A 26620-nucleotide genomic window follows, 5' to 3' on the forward strand; every position below is an offset into this window, starting at 1 on the left:
TCTTCTCTCCAAACCCTGCTCCCAGAAGAGGGGTGTCATTAGCCATTCATGCCCAGGTGTGGATAAGTTTAAAAATCCCAGGGACGTCTGTACACTAAGCCTCCTTGCTAATCACGGCCCAACTACAGAATGCTATTTATGGAACAGCTACCACGTGCCACAAATTGTGCTGGGAGCTTTCCATTCCTCGCATCCGAAAAAGCCCCCCCACACGAGGCAGGCACTATTATCCCTACACTCTCTCATCACAGAGACAAGCACACTACGATGCAGAGAAGATGCGGTTTGTTTAGGATCCCAGGCGAGGGTGTGGTGGAGGCGGTGCTGCACCAAGTCTGTCTAACTGGAAAGTCCACACTCTCAAATATGAGCCCCCGTGGCCTCTGAGGGACAGGGGTGGCTCCCCAGGAATGGGCTGGTGGGAGCTCCCTGGCATCCTCCCTTCCTCTGCCCCGACTCTGCAGCAACCAGAAGCCTCTCCGAGCACCAGACAGGCTCCAGACTGACCCTGACCTCGCGGCGGCCTTCTCCACGGGGCCGGCGCTTCCCAGGGCGGCTTACGCCTTCCGTGTCTGGGGCCAACCGCAGACCTTGCCTTCTGATGCCGGTGGGAGTTCGGTGCTGCCGCCGGGAGCACCTCAGTCCCCCTGTCGGCTCTCCACCGCGGTCCGGGCGAATGGCACCATGTGGGGGGCCCCGAGCGGGTGCCTGCCCCCCTGGCAGCCTTTGCTGAGGGTCTGCTCAGGGCCCTGCCCAGGGCTCTGTCACTACGGCGCTCAGGGCCGAGGGGGCGGCGCCTCTGGATACGGGGCTGCAGGGAGAGACCTGGACCCTGGAGATGGGGACCGGACCCTGCCCGGGGACGCTGGAGCTGGACCTCGAGGGATGCTGGCGCAGGTGGGCACAGGTGGCACAGGCTTCTAGGCGGCAGCTCGTTCGGGCAAAGGCCAAGGCTCGGGAGCCGGTGCGGGGGGCGCGGCCGCGGAAGACGCTGGTGGGGGCGGGAAGCAGGTGCAGGCCAAGGGCGCCGGGCCGGGGCTGGTTCTGAGTGCGCGGCGTCGGGTCACGTGCCGGCTCCGGGGTCCCCCGCGCCCCTCCCACCGGCCTCTGGGCCGCAGCCAAACGGGGCGCCGGGAGCCGGGGGTCAGGCCACGGTCAGAGTGCGGGTGCGCGCCGTCGCCGCAGGGACGCTCCCGCCCACAGTCGGCCCCCGGGAGCCCGGGTTCGAGTCCCGGCCCTGCCGTGATCCGCTGCGGGACCCAGGCCGGCCATTTCCTGTCGGGCCTCCGTTCTCCCACCGTCCGCGGCCTCCCCTAGTTGGGGCTCACGCAGGCGCCGGGGCGGCCACCGATGCCCACGGCGCGCCCGCCCCTCCCCCGCCGCCGGGAGCGCGGACGCGCACGCACCTGGCTGCCGCTGAGAGCGAGGGTGGCGGGCGGAGTCGGGAAGCCCCGCCCCTCTCTCCGCCCCCGCTTCCGCCGGGCCAATCAGAGGGGGCGACGGGCCCCGTGCGGGGCGCCGCGCTGGGGGCGGGGCCTGCGGGGGCTGAAGAGCGAGCTGGGCGGGCGGGAGGCGGTCGGGCTGGGGCTGAGGCTGAGGCGGCGGTGGCGGCCGGGTGCCCGGGACAGCGACGCAGCGCGCCGGCGGCCGCCACAGGGCCGGCGAGAGCCCCGCAGCCCGCCGCAGCCCGCCGCAGCCGCCGCCTCGCCGCGGCCGGGCAGGAGAGCACAGCGACGGGAGCGCGGCCTTAGAAGGCGGCCGGAGCGGCGGGCGCAGCTCAGCGCGGAGCGTCCTGTCAGGCGGCGGCCGAGGGTGCCGCGGACTCTCCCCGCGATGATGCCGGTGGGTGCTGGCGGGCGGGCGGCGGCGGCGGCGGCTTCCTTCGCGGGCCGCCGGCCAAGCCTCCTTCCTCCCGCGGCTCCCAGCCCCCGCGGGCCGGTGCGAGGCCGGGCGGGCGGGGAAGGAAGTGGCTGGGCGGGCGCGCCCGGCCGCGGCGCCCCCCGGGCAGGCAGGTGGGGGCGGCGCCGGCTGTCAGCGCGGGGCCGGGGCCGCCTGCGGACCCTTCCTGCTCGGCCTCCCCGGCCGCGGGGCCGCGGGGACTGCCGTGGGGAGAAGCAGATGCATTTGGGGCTGGTCATCCCTTCGGTCCTCTCCGGCGCGCGGTCGGAAGCTGGGGCACAGGTCTCGTGGGTGGCGCAGCTGTGACCCGCCTGAAACGAACGTCCTGGGGTCGCACTGGGAGTCGACGGGGTGGGCACCCACGCCCGGAGTTCCCACACTCGGCACCCGCATTCCCGTAGCCTTCGCGGTTGTACTGAGGAAGGTGTCGAGTGCACGGATTTTGAGAGCCATCTTAGGAATTCCCTTTTCCCGTATCTGCAATATTGGTTCGTTTTGCTTTAACTGGTTTGTTCTCCGTGTTCTGAAGGTTGAACGAGGTTCGTTTGTAGTGGTGGTGCCTTTGTCCTGCCCTTAAGGATGCTTTCGCCTAGAAAGACATTGGCCATTAGATTTGCCGTCGTCCTACGGACCCTTCCCTTTACCTATAATCTAAATAGGAGGGGATGCTGAATTCTGATGTTTAAAAATTGGCTTTTTGGGAGGTAAGCATCATGACTTATGAAAAAATGTGGGACTGGTCGTACCCAGCTGGAGAGGTATTGGTTTTCTGAGCGCCTATATAGTGAGTAAATTTCTCAAACACATTTATAGTAAAATAACACAGTCATTTTTTTAACCTACAGTACTACATTGAAAATCACATTTCACAGGAAAGTGCAGTTTCTCTGCATTCTCTACTTGAATTGAATATTGCCATTCTGCTGTGCTGCACCCAAGGACATTTAGATTAGATCCCCCCTCTCCCTCTTTGATTTCCTTTTTCTTGATAATCTCTTCTCCCCGTTTTTAGAGCATTCCAGCATGTTTTGTAGCCGGCTTTCAGTGTTTTCCAAGTCTTAAGGTTTGATCTACTTGATCCTTAGGTCTTTCTTTAGCATCAGGCTTGTTGGGTTTCTAAACATTTGGTTTTAAATGAATAATTGTCTTGTAAGGGAAAGAGAATTGGATGAGCATCAGAAGATCTGGGGTGAAACACTGGTTCTTCCACTTTTTAGCTGTGTGACCTTGAACAAGTCAAGGTCTTTGAGCCTGGAATTACCTCTAAAGTAGGGACAAAAATATACCAATATCTGAGCGCTGTCCTGAGGATCAAATAGGATGATGTTTCCGAAAGTGATTGTTGAACAGAATGTCATACAAATATTTATTATTCTTAATATGGGTTTGAATTTTCAATTTCTAATTTTAATCGCTATAAGATAAGGCATTTGGAAACTTCCCTCCCTAATTCTCACTGGCTAGATTTTGATGAAAGGCATTATGGTGTTTCATAATTTTGAAAGCAGTTTTAGTTAAATCCTGTAATAGTTGATTGATGCGTTCATACTATGGTGGCATTGAAGGATATCTAGAAATATTTTGGCTGGCTTCATCATTGTATAATGTTTAATTATAAATATTCTGCTAAGAAACTTGGCTTACATTTTCCATATGATTCATTCAGGCATTTTACCTCTATTCCACGTGATTAGAGTTTTGAGTTCCTACCTTAACAGGTTTCCTTTTTAAGAAGTTTGTTTAGCTGGGAATTGGGACATTTCTTCAAATTTCTCAAAACAATAAAATACTGTTTTTTAAAATAACAGTTCTATTATCTGTTTAAAATACTGCTTTTGTTTAAAAATGCCTTTTAGAAACAGATGGCATTGCTCTTAGACTCTCTTTTATGGCTTTTACTTTTGTATTTCCTTCTTGATCCCTAAAAATACTACTTGTGGGACTGAGTCCTTCCTCTATTAACACAGTTGGAGTTGGTTGTAAATTTAGTAGGAGTTTTCAGAAATGCCATTCTTACTTGGTAATATGTAAACTATGTATCCAAAAATGTAAATAAGATTTTTCTCGATTTATTGTATATTTGGTATTCATCATGATGATGATGATGAATCAAAGGAACGTTGGATCATATTTTGCAGTTTGTGTAGAGCAGCACTGTCCAATAAAAATGTAAAGCAAGCCACAAATGCAATTTTAAATTTTGTGGTAACTACATGAAACAAATTAAAAAAGTATTAATTTTAACAGTATCCTTTTATTAATTCAGTATATCCAAAATGTTATTATTTTAACATATAATCAATAGAAAAAATCACTAATGAGATATTTTACATTTTTTCTGCTACTGTTTGAAATCTGGTGTGAATCTGGTGACAGTTTGCATTTTACAGCACACCTTAGTTCAGACTAGCACATTTCCAGCACTCAATTGCTACATGTGGTTAGTGGCTACCATATTGGACAACACAGGCTTAGAGTATATTTTATTTTATTTGAAAATTGGCAATTAGTATATAATGTCTGTGGTAACTTTTTTTTTTCTTTTTTTGAGACAGAGTCTCACTCTGTTGCCCATGCTGGAGTGCAGTGGCACAATCTTGACTCATTGCACCCTCCACCTCCCAGGTTCAAGCAATTCTCCTGCCCCAGCATCCTTAGTAGCTGGGACTACAGGTGTGTGCTACCACACCTGGCTAATTTTTGTATTTTTGTAGAGACGGGGTTTTTACCATGTTGGCCACGCTGGTCTTGAACTCCTGACCTCAAGTGATCTGCCCACTTTGGCCTCCCAAAGTGCTGGGATTACAGGTGTGAGCCACTGCGCCTGGCCTGTGGTAACTTTTTTTTCTGAGAGAGAGTCTTGCTCTGTTGCCTAGGCTGGAGTGTAGTGGCCCAATTTTGGCTCACTGCAACCTGCACCTCCCAAGTTCAAGCGATTCTCCTGCCTCAGCCTCCTGAGTAGCTGGGATTACAGGCACCCTCTATCCTGCCCAACTAATTTTTGTATTTTTGTAGAGACAGGGTTTCACCATGTTGGGCAGACTGGCCTTGAACTCCTGACCTCAGGTGATCTGCCCTCCTCAGCCTCTCGAAGTGCTCGGATTACAGGTGTGAGCCACCGCGCCCGGCCATGTGGTAACTTTTAATTAATCACATGGTATAGTACAGTACCCAGTCTCTCAGCTGTTCGGAATAAATGAGAGTGTCTGGCCAAATTCTCATCTGACACAATCAAATCTCTGTAGAAGTCCTCTATTTGCTGTTGTACAAAGTGCCATGACTTTCCACTTTTTTTTTTTCCCCCTCGATACAGGGTTTCACTCCTGTTGCCCAGGCTGGAGTGCGATGGTATGATCTCAGCTTACTGCAACCTCTGCCTCCTGGGCTCAAGCAATTCTCATGCCACAGCCTCCCGAGTAGCTGGGACCACAGACAAGCCACGGCAAATGGCTAATTTTTTGTATTTTTAGTAGAGATGGGGTTTCACCATGTTGCCCAAGTGGGTCTCGAATTTCTGAGCTCGAGTGATCTGCCTGCCTCAGCCTTCCAAAGTGCTGGGATTACAGGTGTGACCCACCCCTCTGCCCCTGCACCTGGCCTTTCCACCTTTTTTTCTTTTTTTTTTTTTGAGACGGAGTCTCACTCTGTCGCCACGCTGGAGTGCAGTGGCACGATCTTGGCTCACTGCAACCTCCGCCTCCTGGGTTCAAGTGATTCTTCTGCCTCAGCCTACCAAGTAGCTCGGACTACAGGTGCCCACCACCACGCCCAGCTAATTTTTGTATTTTTAGTAGAGATAGCGTTTCACCGTGTTGGCCAGGTTTGTCTTGATCTCTTGACCTTCTCATCCGCACGCCTTGGCCTCCCAAAGTGCTGGCATTACAGGTGTGAGCCACTGCGCCCAGCTGACCTTTCCACTTTTAAACTAAATTATATTTTGGAATTTTCCCTTAAAAATAGTATTTTTTTTTTTTTTTTTTGGTTATCTGTAGTCACTCACCTTTTTATCAATGGATGACATTTTAAAAATGTTTTCCCAGGAAAAAAGGGTACCATTTAAATAATACTTTTCAGTTAGTCCATAAGATCTGGGCCTGAAAGCATTTAAAAGTTTGATAGAAGTAAGAAGTTTAGTCAAAATGGAAAGCCCAATTTAGATTATAGAAAGGATGAAAACTGCCTTGATTCAGCATATTTTTTTTTTTTTTTTTTTTTGAGACAGTCTCGCTCTACCGCCCAGGCTGGAGTGCAGTGGCAGGATCTCAGCTCACTGCAACCTCTGCCCCCCTGGGTTCAAGTGATTCTCGTGCCCCAGCCTCCAGAATAGCTGGGACTACATATGCACACCACCATGCCTGGCTAATTTATTGTAATTTTTGGTAGAGACACGGTTTTGCCATGTTGACCAGGCTGGTCTCGAACTCCTGGCCTCAAGTGATCTGCCCACCTCAGCTTCCCAAAATGCTGGGATTACAGGCGTGAGCCACCACACCCGGCTCAGCATCATTCTTTTTTAAAGAGTGTGGACGTTTTGTAGCTAGTAAAACTTTTCATGCATAGATGAGGTATATCTAGGGAATGTTGCTGAGGATACTTTTTTTTTTGTTTTCAGACGGGATCTCACTCTGTTGCCCAGGCTGCAGTGCAGTGGCGAGATCTTGGCTCACTGCAACCTCCGCCTCCCAGGTTCAAGCAATTCTTCCACCACAGCCTCCCAAGGAGCTGGAATTACAGGGGTGTGCCACCACACCTGGCTCATTTTAGCATGTTTAGTGAGATGGGATTTCCCCATGTTGGCCAGGCTGTCTTGAACTCCTGACCTCAGCTAATCTACCTGCCTCAGCCTCCCAGAGTGCTGGGATTACAGGTGTGAGCTGCCATGCCCGGCCAGGTTACTTTTTCTTTTCCAAAAGAGTATCGACGAGTCAAGAAGTGTTCTGTAGCTCTGAAGTGTTTTTTCTTCATAAAGAAGGCACTATGGGCTGGGTGTGGTGGCTCACGCCTGTAATCCCAGCACTTTGGGAAGCTGAGGGGAGCACATCACCTGAGGTCAGGAGTTCAAGACCAGCCTGGTCAACATGGTGAAACCCCATTTCTAATAAAAATACAAAAATTAGCCAGGCATGATGGCGGGCGCCTATAGTCCCAGCTACTCAAGAGGCTGAGGCAGAAGAATCGCTTGAACCTGGGAGGCGGAGGTTGCAGTGAGCCGAGATAGATAGTGCCACTGCACTCCAGCCTGGGCGACGGTACGAGACTCCATCTCAAACAAAAAAAAAAAAAAAAAGAAGGCACTCTGGTGGTGGTGTTTGGTGATGTTAGCGATGGGGCACCTAACTTCTATTAGACGCTGTGAAGTGTGGCTTCGATTCTACTTATTCCTGTCCTAGGAGCCCTTTCAGCATGTTTACTGCAGGGTATGGATAACATTAATTTGTTTTTAATATTTAGCTTTCATTAAATATGTACTTATTCTAGGTATTCATTTTCTTCCCAACTATGTAGAAACATTTTGAGATACTAGAATAGGTTTTTCACTTTAAAATAAACAACTGACATGTAATTGACAACAGAACCCTGAACTGGAAATAGGATTCTTGTTCCTACTGTTAGTGAAGACCTTTGGACTCAATCTCTTCGGGCCTGTTTCTCATCTGTAAAATGAGTTGGATGTGGTAATTTTCAGGCATTTATGGTGGATCCAGTAGCTGATTTATAGCAGATACTTGCATGAAGTTCTCTAATATTCATATTGGCTTCATCAAAGGTTGAGGCAACTTGACACTTGTTTTGGCAGGCTTCTAGTAAACTCTTTCATTTCCAAAGCATCTTTTATGACAGAGCAGATAGTAAGAGCTCAGTAAATGTTTGCTATTATTTTTTAATTAATAATTAAGTGACTTAAAATTAAGACTTGATAAGCTTAATTTTACAGCTGATTTCAGTAAACAAACACCAAAGACAGGACAATATTTAAAAAAATTTTTTTTTCTCTTTTTTCTTTTTGAGATGGAGTCTTGATCTGTCACCCAGGCTGGAGTGCAGTGGTGTGATCCCGGCTCACTGCAATCTCTGCCTACAGGGCTCAAGCGATTCTCCCACCTCAGCCTCCTGAGTAGCTGGAATTACAGGGACCCGTCACCATGCCGGGCTGGAGTTTCGCTCTTGTTGTCCAGGCTGGAGTGCAATGGCGTCATCTCGGCCCACTGCAACCTGTCTCCTGGGTTAAAGTGATTCTCCTGCCTCAGCCTCCTGAGTAGCTGGGATTACAGGCATGTACCACCACATCTGGCTAATTTTGTATTTTTAGTAGAGACGGGGTTTCTCCATGTTGGTCAGGCGGGTCTCGAACTCACGACCTCAGATGATATGCCTGCCTCAGCCTCCCAAAGTGTTGGGATTACAGGTGTGAGCCACTGTTTCTGGCAAAAAAAATTTTTTAATTGATATATTTGTATATGTTTCTGAGGTATATGTGATATTTTGTTACTTGCATAGAACGTGTAATGATCAAGTCGGAGTATTTGGAATATCCATTGCTTCTAGCACTTACCATTTCTACGTGTTGGGAAGATTTCAGTGGCTCTCTACTGTTTCAAAATATAGAATACATTGTGTTCTTTTTTTTTTTTTTTTGAGAGGAAGTCTCCTTCTGTTGCCCAGGCTGGGGTGCAGTGGTGCCATCTCAGCTTACTGCAGCCTCCACCTCCTGGGTTCAAGCAATTCTCCTGCCTCAGCCTCCCAAGCAGCTGGGTTTACAGGCGTGTGCTTCCACGCCCAGCTAATATTTTTGTATTTTTAGGAGAGACAGGGTTTCACCATGTTGGCCAAGCTGGTCTCAAACTCTTGACCTCAAATGATCTGCCCGCCTTGGCCTCCCAAAGTGCTGGAATTACAGGCGTGAGCCACTGCACCCTGCCAAAAAGGGGTAGTTTTTTCCACCTGGAGTTTGGGGACAACTCAGTTTTTTTTTTTTTTTTGAGACGGAGTCTCGCTCTGTCGCCCAGGCTGGAGTGCAGTGGCCTGATCTCAGCTCACTGCAAGCTCCACCTCCCGGGTTCCCGCCATTCTCCTGTCTCAGCCTCCTGAGTAGCTGGGACTACAGGCGCCCGCCACCTCGCCCGGCTAGTTTTTTGTATTTTTTAGTAGAGACGGGGTTTCACCGTGTTAGCCAGGATGGTCTCGATCTCCTGACCTAGTGATCCGCCCGTCTCGGCCTCCCAAAGTGCTGGGATTACAGGCTTGAGCCACCGCGCCCGGCCGACAACTCAATTTTAAATGTAAATGTGTTAAATGTATTTTCTTCATTCCTTTCTCAGCATCCTACTTTGAACGGTTTTAGGATTAACAGTTTCTTAGGATTTTTAGCAAAATAGGAACTTAAAATATCACTGAGTTATTGTATTGGAGTTATATAACTAGTTGTCAACATGCATTTGTATGTGTTTGCACAGATGGAGAATACTTTCTCAGCAAAAGTATGGTGGGATTTTGGTGCCTTGAAATGCTGTTGTCATAGTTATTTCACAAACTGTGGTTCTAGGGCTAAACAGAGGAATGGTGGTAATCAGATTCTATTGTGACACTTTTTTGGCTTGATTGCTTTGCTTTATTTCACTGCAAAGATAGCTGTGTGACACTTGTTCAGACTAATTGGTAAGCAAAAATTGCTGTTACTGGATTTTGTAAAATGAAAATCTTTGGTGATGTCATATAGAACAATATAAAACTGGAAAAATTAGGTAGTTTTTATTAAAATTAATGGCATTTGAAATATTAGTGTACAGTTCAGTACAAGATCTTGTTAGTGGCATTACTGATGTGTTTAGAGAAAATGTTAACTGAGGTTTTAGCAGAATCATGATTTATGCCACATGTTGTGATTGTAATTATCATAGCTCAAGAAAATGCAAAGGCTGTGTGGTAGGAGCATGCCCAGCATGCTGGAGAAGCAAAAGTAGGCCTGTGTGGCTGGAGCGGAGTGAGTAAGGGGGAAAGTGGAGGAGGTGAAGTCAGGTGATGGAGACAGTAGTGTAGGATTGATCTTGTAGGGCCTTAGAGGCTATTGTAATGACAAAGGAGATGGAAAGTTTTTTTTTTTCTCTTTTTTGGCAGAGTTTTGCTCTTACCCAGGTTGGAGTACAATGGCATGATCTCAGCTCATTACAACCTCCGCCTCCCAGGTTCAAGGGGTTCTTCTGCTTCAGCCTCCCGAGTAGCTGGGATTACAGGCATGCGCCACCACGCCCGGCTAATTTTGTATTTTTAGTAGAGATGGGATTTCTCCATGTTGGTCAGATTGGTCTCTAACTCCCAACCTCAGGTGATCTGCCCACCTCGGCCTCCCAAAGTGCTGGGATTATAGGCGTGAGTCACTGTGTCCGGCGAGGCATTTCTTTTATCAGAAATGAAACACAATGGGCCGGGTGCTGTGGCTCACGCCTGTAATCCCAGCACTTGGGGAGGCTGAGGTGGGCAGATCACAAGGTCAGGAGATCAAGACCATCCTGGCTAATATGGTGAAATCCTGTCTGTACTAAAAATACAAAAAATTAGTTGGGTGCGGTGGCATGCGCCTGTAATCATAGCTACTTGAGAGGCTGAGGCAGGAGAATCGCTTGAACCTGGGAAGCAGAGGTTGCGGTGAGCTGAGATTGCGCCACTGTACTCCAGCCTGGGTGACAAAGCGAGACTCCGTCTCAAAGAAAAAAAAAAAGGAAATACAGTGGTCTGTTTATTGCATCATAAGCAGTTCTGAGTAATAGGCATTGCCTAGGTGACTTTACATGTAGCAGGTAAAAGTGCAGACACTCACTTTATTCTGCTTAAATATGGATGCTGGCATTGCCATTTATGGGCTCTTTGTCCTTAAAGTTCCTTGACCCCTCACTGACCTCTGAATTGGTTAATAATAGTAACCTTACATTGTTGGTAGGAGGATCAGATGCATGAGTACAGTGAAAGTGGCCTGGCATGTAGTAAATTTTTAGTAAATATGTTATTTGTAAACTCTGTTCTCTGGAAAGCTTTTACCATCTCTGCCTTGGCCAACCCTACCATCAGAGGTGCTCACTCTGCTGTGTCTTTTTCTGGGATGGGGGATATGGTATAATTCATGTGCTATAAAATTCATCTTTTAATGTGTACAGTTCATTGGTTTTCAGTGTATGCACGAGACAACTATTGCCACTGTCTAATATCAGATTATTTTACTTGGAGTGTCTTTGCAGTACTTGTCTTAGTTGTAATCTTAAACATTTGTTTGTGTGACTGGTTGATTTCTGTTTCTTGTCCTAGACTGTGAGCTTCATGAGAGCAGGAGCTCTCTCTTTTTGCTTCTCATTATACCACTGCCACTTAGCCCAATGATTTACACATAGTTGGTGCTCAATAAATATTTGTTGAAGAAAGAAAGATGTGGAAGGTCATGTTGGACTCCATTGTGAAGAGGTGTGTGTGTGTGTGTGTGTGTGTGTGTGTGTGTGTGTGTGCGTGTGCGCGCGCGCCATAACAGAGTTAGACTTGATCCTGTAGAGATGGTCAGAAACCACCAAATGTTTTTATTGTTGTTAACTTATTTTATTTTATTTTATTTACGTTATGTTATGTTATTTTTTTGAGACAGAGTCTCACTCTGTCGCCGAGGCTGGAGTGCAGTGGTGCAATCTCTGCTCACTGCAACCTTTGCCTCCTAGGTTCAAGCGATTCTTCTGCCTCAGCCCCCTGAGTAGCTGGGACTACAGGTGTGAGCCACCACGCCCAGCTAATTTTTGTATTTTTAGTAGAGATGGGGTTTCACCATGTTGACCAGGCTAGTCTTGAATTCCTGACCTCAGGTGATCTGTCTGCCTTGGCCTCCCAAAGTGCTGGGATTACAGGTGTGAGCCACTGTGCCCGGTCAGAAACCACCAAATATTTTTAAAAAGTGGAGTGATAGGCCGGGCGCGGTGGCTCAAGCCTGTAATCCCAGCACTTTGGGAGGCCGAGACGGGTGGATCACGAGGTCAGGAGATCGAGACCATCCTGGTGAACACAGTGAAACCCCGTCTCTACTAAAACTATAAAAAAAAACTAGCCGGGCGAGGTGGCGGGCGCCTGTAGTCCCAGCTACTCAGGAGGCTGAGGCAGGAGAATGGCGTGAACCCGGGAGGCGGAGCTTGCAGTGAGCTGAGATCAGGCCACTGCACTCCAGCCTGGGCGACAGAGCGAGACTCCGTCTCAAAAAAAAAAAAAAAAAAAAAAAAAAAAGGTGGAGTGATAGAGTCAGGTTTGTATGATAGAAAGGTAATTCAACAGGAAGAGTACTTAGGAAACAAAAGTTGTAGGCCTGACTTGAGGACCTGAAGAAGAGAAAGATCCAGTTGAAAGGCAGTAAATAGATCGGATGGAGAGTGTGTGTATGTGTGCGTGTGAGTGTGTGCACGTGAGGGAGTGAGTGCTTGCGTGTGTGCACACGTAAGTGTGTGTGTGTGTGAGAGAGGAAGGAGGGAGGGAGGGAGATAGCTGGAATTGAGGATAACAGGTTTATTGCTTCAGCACCCAGGCTTGCCTTTCCTTTAAGATAAAAGATACTGCTTGAGAAGGAGTAAGTTTAAAGGGTTGCGAGAATAATGAGTTTTATTTTGGCTGTGTGGAGCTTGAGATAGATCCCTGCCATGTCCAGAAAGATGTTATCCTTAAATCTTAAGGTAAAATAAATATATTAAATCAAAATTTTTTGCCTATGTTCAGTGGCTTTAATGTTGTGGGTTCTGGATTGCTGCCTGGGCATCTGCAGCACCCACACACGTCCTCCCTGTGTTGCCAGTTTGCCTGATGAGTGTCACCCTGAGCCCACTGGACCAAGGTTCTCAGGGCAGGGACTGGACTCGCTTCGTCCATCTTTGTGCTCCAGGCACCTGGCAGAGTTTATATGTGCACTTTTTGTAGAGGTGTAATTTCTATCTGTGTTGATTTCTTGTGTTACACTTTTTACTCAGTTGCATGTTTGTATTTCTATCTAATGACATTCTTGAAAATAGTATCAGTAAATAATAGTCAACATCACAAATTACCAAAGTATAAACAGAGATTTTTGTAGAGCTAGTATTTGTGATGGGAAACACAGATGTGAAAGTGTAGAGCATAGTGGTTATCAGCAAGTCCAGACCCGAGACTGTATATTCTGGCTTTGCCTCTTACCAACTCTGTGACTTTGGACAATTTTTTTTTTTTTTTTTTTTTTTTTGAGACAGATTCTTGCTCTGTTGCCCAGGCTGGAGTTCAGTGGCGCTATCTTAGCTCACCGCAACCTCCGCCTCCCGGGTCCAAGTTATTCTCCTGCCTCAGCTTCCCGAGTAGCTGAGATTACAGGCGCATACCACCACGCCCAGCTAATTTTTTTATCTTTAGTAGAGATGGGGTTTCACCATGTTGGCTAGGCTGGTCTCAAACTCCTGACCTCATGATCCGTCTGCCTCTCCCTCCCAAAGTGCTGGGATTACAGGCATGAGCCACAGCGCTCAGCCGACTTTGGACAAATTATTTAACCTCTTTGTGCCTTATTTTCCTATTTGTAAAAATGGGTTTAATAACACTATATTTCATAATGCTGTTAGGATTGTCAGGTGCTTAGAGTATTGTCTGTTACTATATGTAACAAGTAGTCAGGGTCTGGGCGTGGTGGTTCATGCCTGTAATCTCAGCACTTTGGGAGGCCAAGGCAGGCAGATCACTTGAGGTCAGGAGTTCGAGACCAGCCTCGCCAACATGGTGAAACCCCATCTCTACTAAAAATATAAAAATTAGCTGGGCGTGGTGGAGGGCGCCTGTAATCCCAGCTATTTGGGAGGATGAGGCAGGAGAATTGCTTGAGCCTGGGAGGCAGAAGCAAAAAGAGCCTGGTTGCAGTGAGCTGAGATTGCACCACTGCACTCCAGCCTGGGCAACAAAATGAGACTGTCTTAAAAAAAAACAAGTCAGTAGGCCAGGTGCCATGGCCTACGTCTGCAATCCCAGCACTTCAGGAGGCCGGGGTGGAAGGATTGCTTGAGGCTAGGAGTTTGAGACTAGACAGGGCAACATAGTGAGACCCTATCTATAGTTAAAAAAAATAAAAATTAGCAGGACATAGTGGCATGCCTTTGTAGACCCAGCAACTCAGGAGGCTAAGGCACCAGGATCGCATGAACCCAGGAAGTTGAGACTGCACTGAGCTATGATCACCCACTGTACTTCAGCCTGGGCAACAGAGAGAGACCCGGTCTCTTTAAAAAAAAAAAAAAATGCTGGGCACAGTGGCTTATGCCTGTAATCCCAGCACTTTGGGAGGCTGAGGTGGGAGGATTGCTTGAGCCCAGGAGTTTAATACCAGCCTGGCTATCATGCCAAAACTCCATCTCTACCTAAATAATACAAAAATTAGCTGGGCGTGGTGGATGACACCTGTGGTTCCAGCTACTCAGAAGACCGGGGTAGGAGGATCCCTTGAACCTGGGAGGTGGAGGTTGCAGTGAGCTGTTTTCATTCCATTGTACTTCTGCCTGGGCGACAGATCCTGTCTAAAAAAAAAAGAGGGCAAATGTTTACTGAGTACTTTTAAGTTTTCTCTAGCAACCATGAGGCTTCTTAGCAGACAAGATTCAGTCAGAAAAGGATCACAATTACCCTATGACTCTGAGGCAGAATGCTTGTGCCCTTTGTGCTGAGAATAGCTAGGTGGTAATTGCAAAATCTATTAGGTTAATATGGACAGAGAGAGAATAGTTTGCTTTTCTTAGAAATTAAAGTTTAGCTGGTGTGGTGGCTCACGGCTGTAATCCCAGCACTTTGGGAGACCGAGGCAGGTGGATCACCTGAGGTCAGGAGTTTGAGATCAGCCTGACCAACATGACGAAACCTCGTCTCCACTAAAAATACAAAGAAATTAGCCAGGCATGGTGGTACCTGTAATCCCTGCTACTCGGGAGGCTGAGGCAGGAGAATCACTTGAACCCGGAAGGCAGAGGTTGTGGTGAGTCGAGATTACGCCATTGCACTCCTGCCTGGGCAACAAGAGTGAAACTTGGTTTCAAAAAAAAAAAAAAAAAAAAAAAGACATTAGAGTTGACCTTCCCTGTGCAGTACTTTCTGTTTTCCAGACTTGACTCAGAACCAGAATAAGGTCCACTTCACGCGGTGGTCTGTCAGTCAGCTGAAAAGCCCTTCTTGTGGTCTCTACCTGGATGGCACCTTCCATCTTGTATGAAATACCCCTCCCCTTCCTGTGCTTTATTCCTCTTTGTAGTACTTAACTAGTTTTTGAGACAGAGTCTCACTCTGTCACCCAGGCTGGAGTGCACTGGCGTGATCTTGGCTCACTGCAGCCTCCGCCTCCTGGGTTCAAGCGCTTCTCGTGCCTCAGCCTCCCAAGCAGCTGGGACCACAGGCGTGTGCCACCATGCCCAGCTAGTTTTTTGTATTTTTAGTAGAGACAGAGTTTCACCATGTTGGTCAGGCTGGTCTTGAATGCCTGGCCTCAAGTGATCCGCCCTCCTCGGCCTCCCAAAGTGCTGGGATTACAGGTGTGAGCTACTGCGCCCGGCCAGTTCCTCTTTGTACTACTTATATCGGCCTGGTGTTTATTTGTGGAAGCACCATGAAAGCAGTTTTGTTTTCTTTTCCCACTGCAGTATCCTTGGCACTTAGGACATTGTGGGTCTCTGGTAGGCATTTAATATGTACTTGCTTACTGAATGAACTCAGCACGCCTTTAGGATGCATCATTTATGTGTTGGGTCAGCCATTGCTTCTGGTGAGCTCACATTGTCGAGAACAATCATGTAGCTAAAAAATGCCACTCCAAAAGATAAAAGTCAGGATACAAGGTGCAGCAGAGTATAGTAACAGAGAGCTCTTCTCAACCTCAGGATGTTGGGAAGTTTCACAGAGGAGGCGACATTTGAGTGGGGTTTGGAAGATTGAGGAAGAGGGAGTGATGGTGATGGGAAAGGACTTTTAGGTAGAAGGATTTTATTTTATTTTATTTTTATTTATTTTTTTGAGATGGAGTCTCGCTCTGTCACCCAGGCTGGAGTGCAGTAGTGCGAGCTTGTCTCACTATAACCTCCGCCTCCCGGGTTCAATCGAGTGTCATGCCTCAGCCTCTCCAGGAGCTGGGATTATAGGTGTGCACAACCATACCTGGCTAATTTTTGTATTTTGGTAGAAACAGGGTTTCACCATTGTTGGCCAGGCTGGTCTCGAACTCCTGACGTCAGGTGATCCACTCGCTTCGGCCTCCCAAAGTGCTGGAATTACAGGCATGAGCCACTGCGCCTGGCCAGGTAGAAGGATTGACATTCAGAATGTTGAGGTCTGAATCAGCATGGTGTGTTAAGGGAAGTTGCCTAGGATATGAGGCCAAAGGAGGTAAGAGGAAGGGGACAAGGCTGGAAAAGTGGTAGAAGCCAGGTGTGAGGAAAGTGTATTACCTGCATAAGAATTTGAACCTGGTCCTGAGAAAGATATGAAAATATTGAAGGATTATTTTTGAGTTAAAATATGAGTTACCATTTTAGCAATTTTTAAATGCACAGTTCTGTGGCATTAAGTACACATTGTTGAGCAACCATTATCAACATCTATCTCCAGAACATTTTCATCTACATCTTCTCAAGCTGAAACTACTGTTGATGGATCTTTTTTTTTCCTTTTTCTTTTTGGAGACATAATCTCACTCTGTCACCCAGGCTGGAGTGCAATGGCACGGTCTCGGCTCACTGCAGCCGCCACCTCCCAGGTTCAAGAGATTCTCGTGCCTCATCCTCCCAAGTAGCTGGGACTACAGGCGCCCATCACCATGCCCAGCTAATTTTTGTATTTTTAGTAGAGACAGAGTTTCGCCGTGTTGGCCAGGCTGGTCTCGAACTCCTGACCTCAGGTGATCCCCACACCCCTCCACCTTGGCCTCCCAAAGTGCTGGGATGCTGGGATTATAGGCATGGGCCACCATGCCCAGCTGGTGGATCTTAAGCTGAGATGTAAAGTGCTCCAATTTAAGTTAAAATTGATACCTTTAAGTGTTTGGAGTTGAAGAGAGTAGTCCCTTACAATAGTCAAGGCAGAAAAAGGTCTCTGAGGGATCAAAATAGTTGTCAAGGAACTTGGCGTTGAAACTGAATTCAGTTTGTAGACTTCCTCTATCCTTCACATAACTTATTCTTACATGTTACACAGTTCTAATTTACCAGGCTTCTAAGCCATTAGAAGCTGCATCTGAGGTTGCTAGAGGGGTAGTCGTTGGCAGACAGACTGGAGAGTGCGGTCTCAGGCTGGAAATCATACAGAGGTATAGCTTCAGGCACAGCCTGAGGTTGAGGTCTGAGGGTGGGCAGCCTGACCTTAGTCAACCCAACTATAGTCACAATTACAGATGAGAAATTACACATAGGGTAGTAGTTAAAGTTCCTCATGATGACTGAGTCATCAAGAAAAGAGTAAATAATATCAGTGATGTAGACAGCAACTGGAGACATTTTAGATGAGCTGTGTGCAATAGAAACATAACTTTTTTTTTTTTTTTTTTTTTTTTTTTTTTTTTTTTTTTTTAAAGAAATAGGGTCTTACTTTGCTGCTCAGGCTGGAATGCAGTGACAGACTTACTATAACTTTAAACTCCTGGGCTCAAAAAATCCTCCTGCCTCAGCCTCCTGAGTAGCTGGGACTACAGGTGCACACCACCATCCCTGGCTAATTTTTTTTTTTTTTTTTTTTTGAGACGGAGTCTTGCTCTGTAGCCCGGGCTGGAGTGCAGTGGCCGGATCTCAGCTCACTGCAAGCTCCGCCTCCCGGGTTTACGCCAATCTCCCTGGCTAATTTTTGTTGTTGTTTTTTTGAGATGGATTCTTGCTCTGTCACCCAGGCTGGAGTACAGTGGCATGGTCTCGACTCACTGCAACCTCCGCCTCCCAGGTTCAAGCGATTCTCCTGCCTCAGCCTCCCAAGTAGCTGGGACTACAGCCATGTGTCACCACACATGGCTAATTTTTGTACTTTTAGTAGAGACGGAGTTTCACCATGTTGGCCAGGTTGGTCTTGAACTCCTGTCCTCAAGTGATCCACCCGCCTTGGCCTCCCAAAGTGCTGGGATTATAGGCATGAGCCACCGTGCCCGGCCACAATTTAAAATTTTCTAGGAGCCACTTTAAAAAGGCAAAAGAGGCTGAGCATGGTGGCTCATGCCTATAATCCCAGCACTTTGGGAGACCGAGGCGGGTGGATCACTTGAGGTCAGGAGTTAGAGACTAGCCTGGCCAACATGGGGAAACCCTGTCTGTACTAATACAAAATTAGCCGAGTATGGTGACAGATGCCTGTAATGCCAGCTACTGGGGAGGCTGAGGCACAAGAATTACTTGAACCTGGGAGGCAGAGAGTGCTGGAAGCTGAGATCGCACCACTACACTCCAGCCTGGGTGACAGAGTGAGACTCTGCCTCAAAAAAAAAAAAAGTAAAAGAATGATGTTGAAATTATGTTTAACTCATGTAAAAAATATGACTTGAGGCCGGGCATAGTGTCTCATGCCTGTAATCCCAGCACTTTGGGAGGCTGAGGTGGGCAGATCATGAGGTCAGGGGATCGAGACCATCCTGGCTAACACAGTGAAACCCCATCTCTACTAAAAATACAAAACATTAGCCAGGCGTGGTAGTGGGTGCCTATAGTCCCAGCTACTTGGCAGGCCGAGGCAGGAGACTCACTTGAACTTGGGAGGCAGAGGTTGCGGTGAGCCAAGATCATGCCGTTGCATTCCAACCTGGGCGACAGATTGAGACTTCATCTTAATAAAAAAAGAAAAAAAATTGCTTGAGTATGTAGTTAATATTAAAACATCATTAGTGGGGTAGTTTACATTCTTTTTTTTATACTAAGTCTCTCAAATTTTAGAACATATTTTACATATATGTCACAACTCAGTTCGGCTTAACCACACCCCAGATTCTCAATAGCCGTGTGTGCCAGTGGCCATCATATGCACAACACAATTTCAGATTTTGCCTGAGATGGAAGGGTTAACCCAGCCATTCAGAGAATGCTGCCATTCATAAGAATTAATTCCTTAAGGATTATAGATGGCTGGGGTTTTATTATAGTAGTTTTCAGTTATGAATACTTGGTTTGTATGTTTGGAAAACTATTGGGAGGCAGTAAAGAGTATAGATTTTGGAACAGACTATCTGGGTTTGAATCTCAACACTGTCTTTTCCTAGCCATGTAATCTTGGGTGAGTTACTTAATTTCTCTGTGTCTCAGTTTCCTCATCTATAAAATGGAGGTCATAGTAGTACCTACCTCCTTAGGTTTTACGAGTTTTAAATGAGTTGTTACATAAAAAGAACCTATAAGAGGCTGGGCATGGTGGTTCATGCCTGTAATCCCAGAACTTTGGGAGGCTGAGGTTAGGAGGTCACCTGAGGTCAGGAGTTCAAGGCCAGCCTGGCCAACTTGGTGAAACCCCATCTCTACTAAATATATAAAAATTGGCTGGTCGTGGTGGTGTGTGCCTGTAATCCCAGCTACTCGGGAGACTGAGGCAGGAGAATCACTTGAACTCGGGAGGCAGAGGTTGCAGTGAGCTGAGATTGCACCACAGCACTCCAGCCCGGGCGACAGAGTGAGACTTCATTTCTTTTTTTTTTTTTTTTTTTTTTTTTGAGACGGAGTCTCGCTTTGTCGCCCAGGCTGGAGTGCAGTGGCCGGATCTCAGCTCACTGCAAGCTCCGCCTCCCGGGTTTACGCCATTCTCCTGCCTCAGCCTCCCGAGTAGCTGAGACTTTATTTCAGCGCCCGGCTGAGACTTTATTTCAAAAAAATAAATAAAATAAAAATACGGGCCAGGGCAGTGGCTCACGCCTGTAATACCAGCACTTTGGGAGGCCAAGGCGGGTGGATCACGAGGTCAGGAGATCAAGACCATCCTGGCTAACATGGTGAAACCCCATCTCTACTAAAAATACAAAAAAATTAGCTGGGTGTGGTGGCGGGCGCCTGTAGTCCCAGCTACTCGGGAGGCTGAGGCAGGAGAATGGCGTGAACCCGGGAGATGGAGCTTGCAGTAAGCCGAGATCGCGCCATTGCACTCCAGCCTGGGCAACAGAGCGAGACTCAGTCTCAAAAAAAAAAAAAAAAAAAAAAAAACCCAAAATTAGCCAGGTGTGGTGGCACACGCCTGTAGTCCCAGCTACTCAGGAGGCTGAGGCAAGAGAATCACTTGAACCAGGGAGGCGGCAGTTGCAGTGAACTGAGATTGTACTATTGTACTCCAGCCTGGGCATAGAGAGTGAAACTCCATCTCAAAAAAAACCAAAAACAAAAAACCAATAACAGGGCTAGGCACAGTGGCTCACGCCTGTAATCCTAGTACTCTGGAAGGCCAAGACAGGAGGATCACTTGAGGCTAGGAATTCCAGATCAGTCTAGGCAGCATACTGAAACCCTGTCTCTATGAAATATTTTTTAAAAAGGCCAGGTGCAGTGGCTCACACCTATAATCCCAGGACTTTGGGAGGCCGAGGCAGGCGGATCACCTGAGATCAGGAGTTTGAGCCAGCCTGACCAACATGGTGAAACTCCATCTCTACTAAAAATACAAAAAAATTAGCTGGGTGTGGTAGCGGGCATCTGTAGTCCCAGCTACTCGGGAGGCGGATGCAGGAGAATCACTTGAACCCGGAGGTGGAAGTTGCAGTGAGCCAAGATCGTGCCACTATACTCCAGCCTGGTGACAGAGGGGGACTCCATTTGAAAAAAATAAAAATAAAATATTTAGCCAGGTGTGGCGGTGCTCACCTGTAGTCCCCAGCTACTTTAGAGGCTGAGGTGGGAGGAATGCCTGAGCCCAGGAGTTTGAGGCTGCATTGAGCTGTGATGGTATCACTGAACTGCAGCCTAGGTGGCATAGTGAGACCCGTGTGTATAGTAACTATACACTATAGATGTGTTGTTTTTTTTTTTTTTTTTTTTGAGATGGAGTCTCGCTCTGTCGCCCAGGCTGGAGTGCAGTGGCCGGATCTCAGCTCACTGCAAGCTCCGCCTCCCGGGTTCACGCCATTCTCCGGCCTCAGCCTCCCGAGTATCTGGGACTACAGGCGCCCGCCACCTCGCCCGGCTAGTTTTTTTTGTATTTCTTAATAGAGACGGGGTTTCACCGTGTTAGCCAGGATGGTCTCGATCTCCTGACCTCGTGATCCGCCCGTCTCGGCCTCCCAAAGTGCTGGGATTACAGGCGTGAGCCACCGCGCCTGGCCTAGATGTGTGTTTTTATCCTCAAAATATTTATTATCTGTAAAATGTTAGGCTGGATATGGGTGGCTCACTCTTGTAATCCCATCATTTTGGGAGGCCAAGACAGTAGCATTGCTTGAGGCCAGGAGTCTGAGACCAGCCTGGGCAACAACATAGAAAGACCTTGTCTGTATTAAAAAAATTTTTTTGGCCGGACATAGTGGCTCACGCCTGTAATCCCTGTACTTTAAGAGGCTGAGGCGGGCGGATCACGAGGTCAGGACATCAAGACCAACCTGGCTAACATGGTGAGACCCCGTCTCTACTAAAAATACAAAAAATGAGCCGGGCGCGGTGGTGGGCACCTGTAGTCCAGGAGAATGGCGTGAACCCAGGACGGGGAGCTGCAGTGAGCCGAGATCGCGCCACCGCACTCCAGCCTGGGTGACGGAGCGAGACTCCATCTCCCAAAAAAAAAAAAAAAAAAAAAAAAAAAAAATTTTTTTTTTTTACATGATTAAATTGTTTTGATTCAGTACAGTTCAAAGACAGTCTTGCTTTAGAGATTCCTTCATTTCACATAGGCATTTAGCAAGTTTACACAAGTGAAGAAAAAAATGTTGAAGTGTCATTTTTGAGGATGCTTTCTAATTGATGTCTTTAGGTAACTAGTTTCCTTGTTTGCTGCAACATTTGAGTCTGCTTAACAACCACAGCAGTAGTGTAATTAATGATTAAAGGATTTAGATATATAATTAAAATTAGAAAAATTTTGAAAGGATGATTTTTATCAGCATTTAATTAATAATACTGTTACAGTTAAGCCACTCTTTCTGTCTGAAACACTTTAAAATTCTATGTCTGAGGAGACTTCATAGTTTTATCTTTTTTTTGCAGTCAGTATATTTATTTATTTATTTATTTATTTATTTTTTTTTTTTTTTTGAGACGGAGTCTCGCTCTGTCGCCCAAGCTGGAGTGCAGTGGCGCGATCTCGGCTCACTGCAAGCTCCGCCTCCTGGGTTTACGCCATTCTCCTGCCTCAGCCTCCTGAGTAGCTGGGACTACAGGCGCCCGCCACCGCGCCCGGCTAATTTTTTGTATTTTTAGTAGAGACGGGGTTTCACCGTGGTCTCGATCTCCTGACCTTGTGATCCGCCCGCCTCGGCCTCCCAAAGTGCTGGGATTACAGGCGTGAGCCACCGCGCCCGGCCTGCAGTCAGTATATTTAACACACTGGATTATTTTGAGAGTTTCCACTTCTTTGTAAATAGAGTAGAAAAGAATATCAAAAGTAAATTAAAAATATAAAAAGATTACTATTTAGTACCTAGAAGACGGGCAAGAGGAGGACCTTTATCACCCAAATCTTCATGTGGTAATTTGAATGTCAAGTTTTTGGCACAGAAGAAAGCAGCTCCTGATGGGGGATTCTTCAGTCCTGCTTTCATCTGCTGTTGATTAGCAATCCAGCCCTGCTGCTTCCAGTTTATCCTGTCTTCTTGGGACATAATCTGCCTACCCTCTCATTCCATCTGCGGCTTACTCCTTTCTGTCTTAGCCTTCCTGTGGCATCCTTTGGGAAGTCTTTCCTGTTGGAGCAGGCAGCCCTTCTGTGGGATCTCGTGGCACTCTGCAGTTCTGTACTGTAGTTTTCTGCTGTCTTTTCTCTGTGTCTGCTCCAGGTTTAGTGAGGGCAGAAGTTGGCTCAGAGCCTGGCCCAGCGCCAAGCTGGGCTGAGTAAAATTTTCCTAAATGAATGAATGAGTGATCCTGTAAATGTAACCAATTTATGTTACATAAAAGGTAATACTGCCTTACACTATAGGTTTTGGCTGCTTACACTCTTTTTTTTTTTTTTTGGAGACAGAGTTTCACTCTTGTTGCCCAGGCTGGAGTGCAATGGCGTGATCTCGTGATCTCGGCTCACTGCAACCTCTGCCTCCTGGGTTCAAGTGATTCTCCTGCCTCTGCCTCCCAAGTAGCTGGGATTACAGGCGCCTGCCACCACGTCCGGCTAATTTTTTTGTATTTTTAATGGAGACGGGGTTTCACCATGTTGGCCAGGCTGGTCTAGAACTCCTGACCTTGGGTGATCCACCCGCTTTGGCCTCCTACGGTGCTGGGATTACAGGCGTGAGCCACTGCACGCAGCCATGCTTTTTATACTGCCACGTCTTGCCATAAAGCAAAAACCTGGCCAGGCGCGGTGGCTCAAGCCTGTAATCCTAGCACTTTGGGAGGCTGAGACGGGTGGATCACAAGGTCAGGAGATTGAGACCATCCTGGCTAACACGGTGAAACCCTGTCTCTACTAAAAAAATACAAAAAACTAGCCAGGCGTGGTGGCGGGCGCCTATAGTCTCAGCTACTCGGGAGGCTGAGGCAGGAGAATGGCGAGAACCCGGGAGGCGGAGCTTGCAGTGAGCTGAGATCGCGCCACTGCACTCCAGCCTGGGTGACAGAGCGAGACTCCGTCTCAAAAAAAAAAACCTTAGAGCCCAATTTTAATCTCTTTATGTGGTTATTTGCCTCTGGAATTGAACAAATTCTTTAAAAATCATTCTTTTTTTTTTTTTTTTTTTTTTTTTTTTTTTTTTTGAGACGGAGTCTCGCTCTGTCGCCCAGGCTGGAGTGCAGTGGCGCAATCTCGGCTCACTGCAAGCTCCGCCTCCCGGGTTCACGCCATTCTCCTGCCTCAGCCTCCCGAGTAGCTGGGACTACAGGCGCCCGCCGCTGCGCCCGGCTAATTTTTTCTATTTTTAGTAGAGACGGAGTTTCACCATGGTCTCGATCTCCTGACCTTGTGATCCGCCCGCCTCGGCCTCCCAAAGTGCTGGGATTACAGGCGTGAGCCACCGTGCCCGGCCTAAAAATCATTCTTAATAGTACCTTATGGTCTAATTGGTTTCTTGTCCTTTTTGAGAGTTGCTAGTAATTAGATACTAAGGCTTCTGTGGGGTGACTAGGAGAGGAAAATGCTGTTTTTATAACAGCAATAGTAGCTGCTTATACTTTTGGTAATAAAGTCACAGTAGCTAAGTTTCATGATTAAATGTAATGGAAAAATGAATCTGTGTTTTGTCAGCTTTTCTTGTTAGGTGACAACCAATCATTGTTGAAGTCTCTTAAGCTGAAGCTTTATGGTTAATGATATATTATATGAACCTGTTTCTAGCAGTTTATGATATATTGGCTAATATTCAGAGAAGTCTGATGCTAGGAATTACTGAAACCAAAATTTTACACTACCATGAGATAAGAAATGGGTTTCTCAATGTTTTTGCAAGCTCTACTACACATTTAGATTTTTGCAAAATCTCATTACCTTCGCATTCCTCTCTCCACCCCAAAAAGTACCTAGTATAATTTTTTTTTTTCTTGAGATGGAGTCTTGCTCTACCGCTTGGGTTGGAGTACAGTGGCGTGATCTCCGCTCACTGCAGCTCCACCTCCTGGGTTCACACCATTCTCCTGCCTCAGCCTCCTGAGTAGCTGGGACTACAGGCACGTGCCACCATGCCTGGCTAATTTTTGTATTTTTAGTAGAGGTGGGGTTTCACCGTGTTAGCCAGGATGGTCTCGATCTCCTGACCTCGTGATCCACCTACCTCGGCCTCCCAAAGTGCTGAGATTACTGCTGTGAAACACTGCGCCCGACCTTAATCTACCTTTTTTTGGCTTTTTTTTGTTTGAGACAGAGTTTCGCTCTGTCGCCCAGGCTGGAGTGCAGTGGCGCGATCTCGGCTCCCTACAAGCTCCGCCTCCCGGGTTCACACCATTCTCCTGCCTTAGCCTCCCCGGTAGCTGGGACTACAGGCGCCCGCCACCACGCCTGGCTAATTTTTTTTTTGTATTTGTAGTAGAGACGGAGTTTCACCGTGTTAGCCAGGATGGTGTCGATCTCCTGACCCCGTGATCTACCTGCCTTGGCCTCCCAAAGTGCTGGGATTACAGGCGTGAGCCACTGCACCCAGCTTTTTTTTTTTTCTTTAGTAGAGACGGGGTCTAGCTATGTTGCCCAGGCTGATTTCAACCTCCTGGCTTCCCCACTGTGCATGGCCTATACCTACCAAAATCTAAACTTAATTGCTTTATACTTTTGTTTCAAAATTTTCAATGTGTTTCTTGTGGTTTGAAGCTTTATTAGTTTGTCATAAAACCATAATTTATGATTTCTCTTACTATAAAGTGAGTAGAAATCCATCTATAACTACTAAGATCCCTTGTAGTGCTGACTTCTCGTGATAATAGCTGAGTAGACCTCTTTATGTGAAAACCCTCTTAGGGAAGCTCCTGGTGAAGCAGGTGGGTTTCAAATTTGAATTGTGTATGCATCCTGAGATCAAGAAAGGCCAAGTGGCCTGGGCTGAGCGGGAGGCAGTTCTATCCTGGATGTTAAATCTACAAAGGCTTACTTTGGAGATATTGCGAGTTTGATTCCAGACTACTTTAATAAAGCAAATAATCACAATAAAGTGAGTCACACAAATTTTTTGGTTTCTCAGTGCATGTAAAAGTTACGTTTGGCGAAGTGTGGTGGCTCACACCTGTAATCCCAACACTTTGGGAGGCCGAGGCAGGTGGATCACCTGAGGTCAGCCTGACCAACATGGTGAAATCTGTCTCTACTGAAAATACAAAAATAAAAATACAAAAATTAGCCAGGCCTGGTGTCGGGCACCTGTAATTTCAGGTACTTGGGAGGCTAAGGCATGAGAATCACTTGAACCCGAGAGTTGGAGGTTGCAGTGAGCCGAGATCACGCCACTCCTCTCCAGCCTTGGCGATAGAGCGAGACTGTGTCTCAAAAAAAAAAAAAAAAAAAAAAGGAAAAGAAAAAATCGTTGTCAACAGTGTTGTTTAGTATAGCCACCTTCGTCAATGATTGTAGCTAGATCTTCTGGATAACTTGCTGCAGCTTTTCTGTCATTACTTGTTGCTTCACCATGCACTTTTATGATACAAAGATGACTTCTTTCCTTAAAGCTCATGAACCAACCTCTGCTAGCTTCCAACTTTCTTTTGAAGCTTCCTCACCTTTCTCAGCTTTCATAGAATTGAAGAGAGGGCCTTGCTCTGGATTAGGTTTTGGCATAAGGGAATGTTGTAGCTGATTTTCTTGATCCAGACTACTAAAACTTTCTCCATATCAATACTAGGCTGTTTCAGGCTCTCATCATTTGTGTGTTCACTGGCGTAGCACTTTTAATTTATTTTGGGAAGTTTTCCTTTGCATTCACAACTTGGCAAGAGACGTAGCTTTCAGCCTATCTCAGCTTTTGACATTCCTTCCCCTTAAGCTTAATCATTTCTAGCTTTTGATTTAAAGTGACAGACATGGTCACTTTCCTTTCACTTGAGCACTTACAGACCATTGTAGGGTTATTAATTGGCCTGATTTCAATAATGTTGTGTCTCAGGGAATAGGGAGGCTCAAGAAAGGGAGTGAAATGGGGGAATGGCCAATTGGTGGA

The 26620-nt window shown here is 47.1% G+C and overlaps 1 protein-coding gene across 4 annotated transcripts in view; it reads left to right on the forward strand.

Moving 5' to 3' along the window:
* The first annotated feature begins 201 nt into the window (after positions 1-201).
* The window catches only part of PPP1R13B (protein phosphatase 1 regulatory subunit 13B), a 122565-nt gene continuing 96146 nt past the window's right edge, over positions 202-26620 (forward strand). For 2 of the 4 annotated variants that reach the window (XM_050798366.1, XM_050798367.1), the window contains exon 1: positions 202-897. In XM_050798366.1, the coding sequence (XP_050654323.1) occupies positions 685-897 (213 nt within the window). In that variant the 5' untranslated portion in view covers positions 202-684. Of the gene's footprint in view, positions 898-1518; positions 1843-2216; positions 2388-26620 lie in introns of those variants that run through there. The other 2 variants (XM_050798368.1, XM_050798369.1) reach the window with 2 other exon arrangements.

This window comes from Macaca thibetana, chromosome 7, assembly GCF_024542745.1.
Source record: "Macaca thibetana thibetana isolate TM-01 chromosome 7, ASM2454274v1, whole genome shotgun sequence".
Taxonomy (NCBI): Eukaryota; Metazoa; Chordata; class Mammalia; order Primates; family Cercopithecidae; genus Macaca; species Macaca thibetana.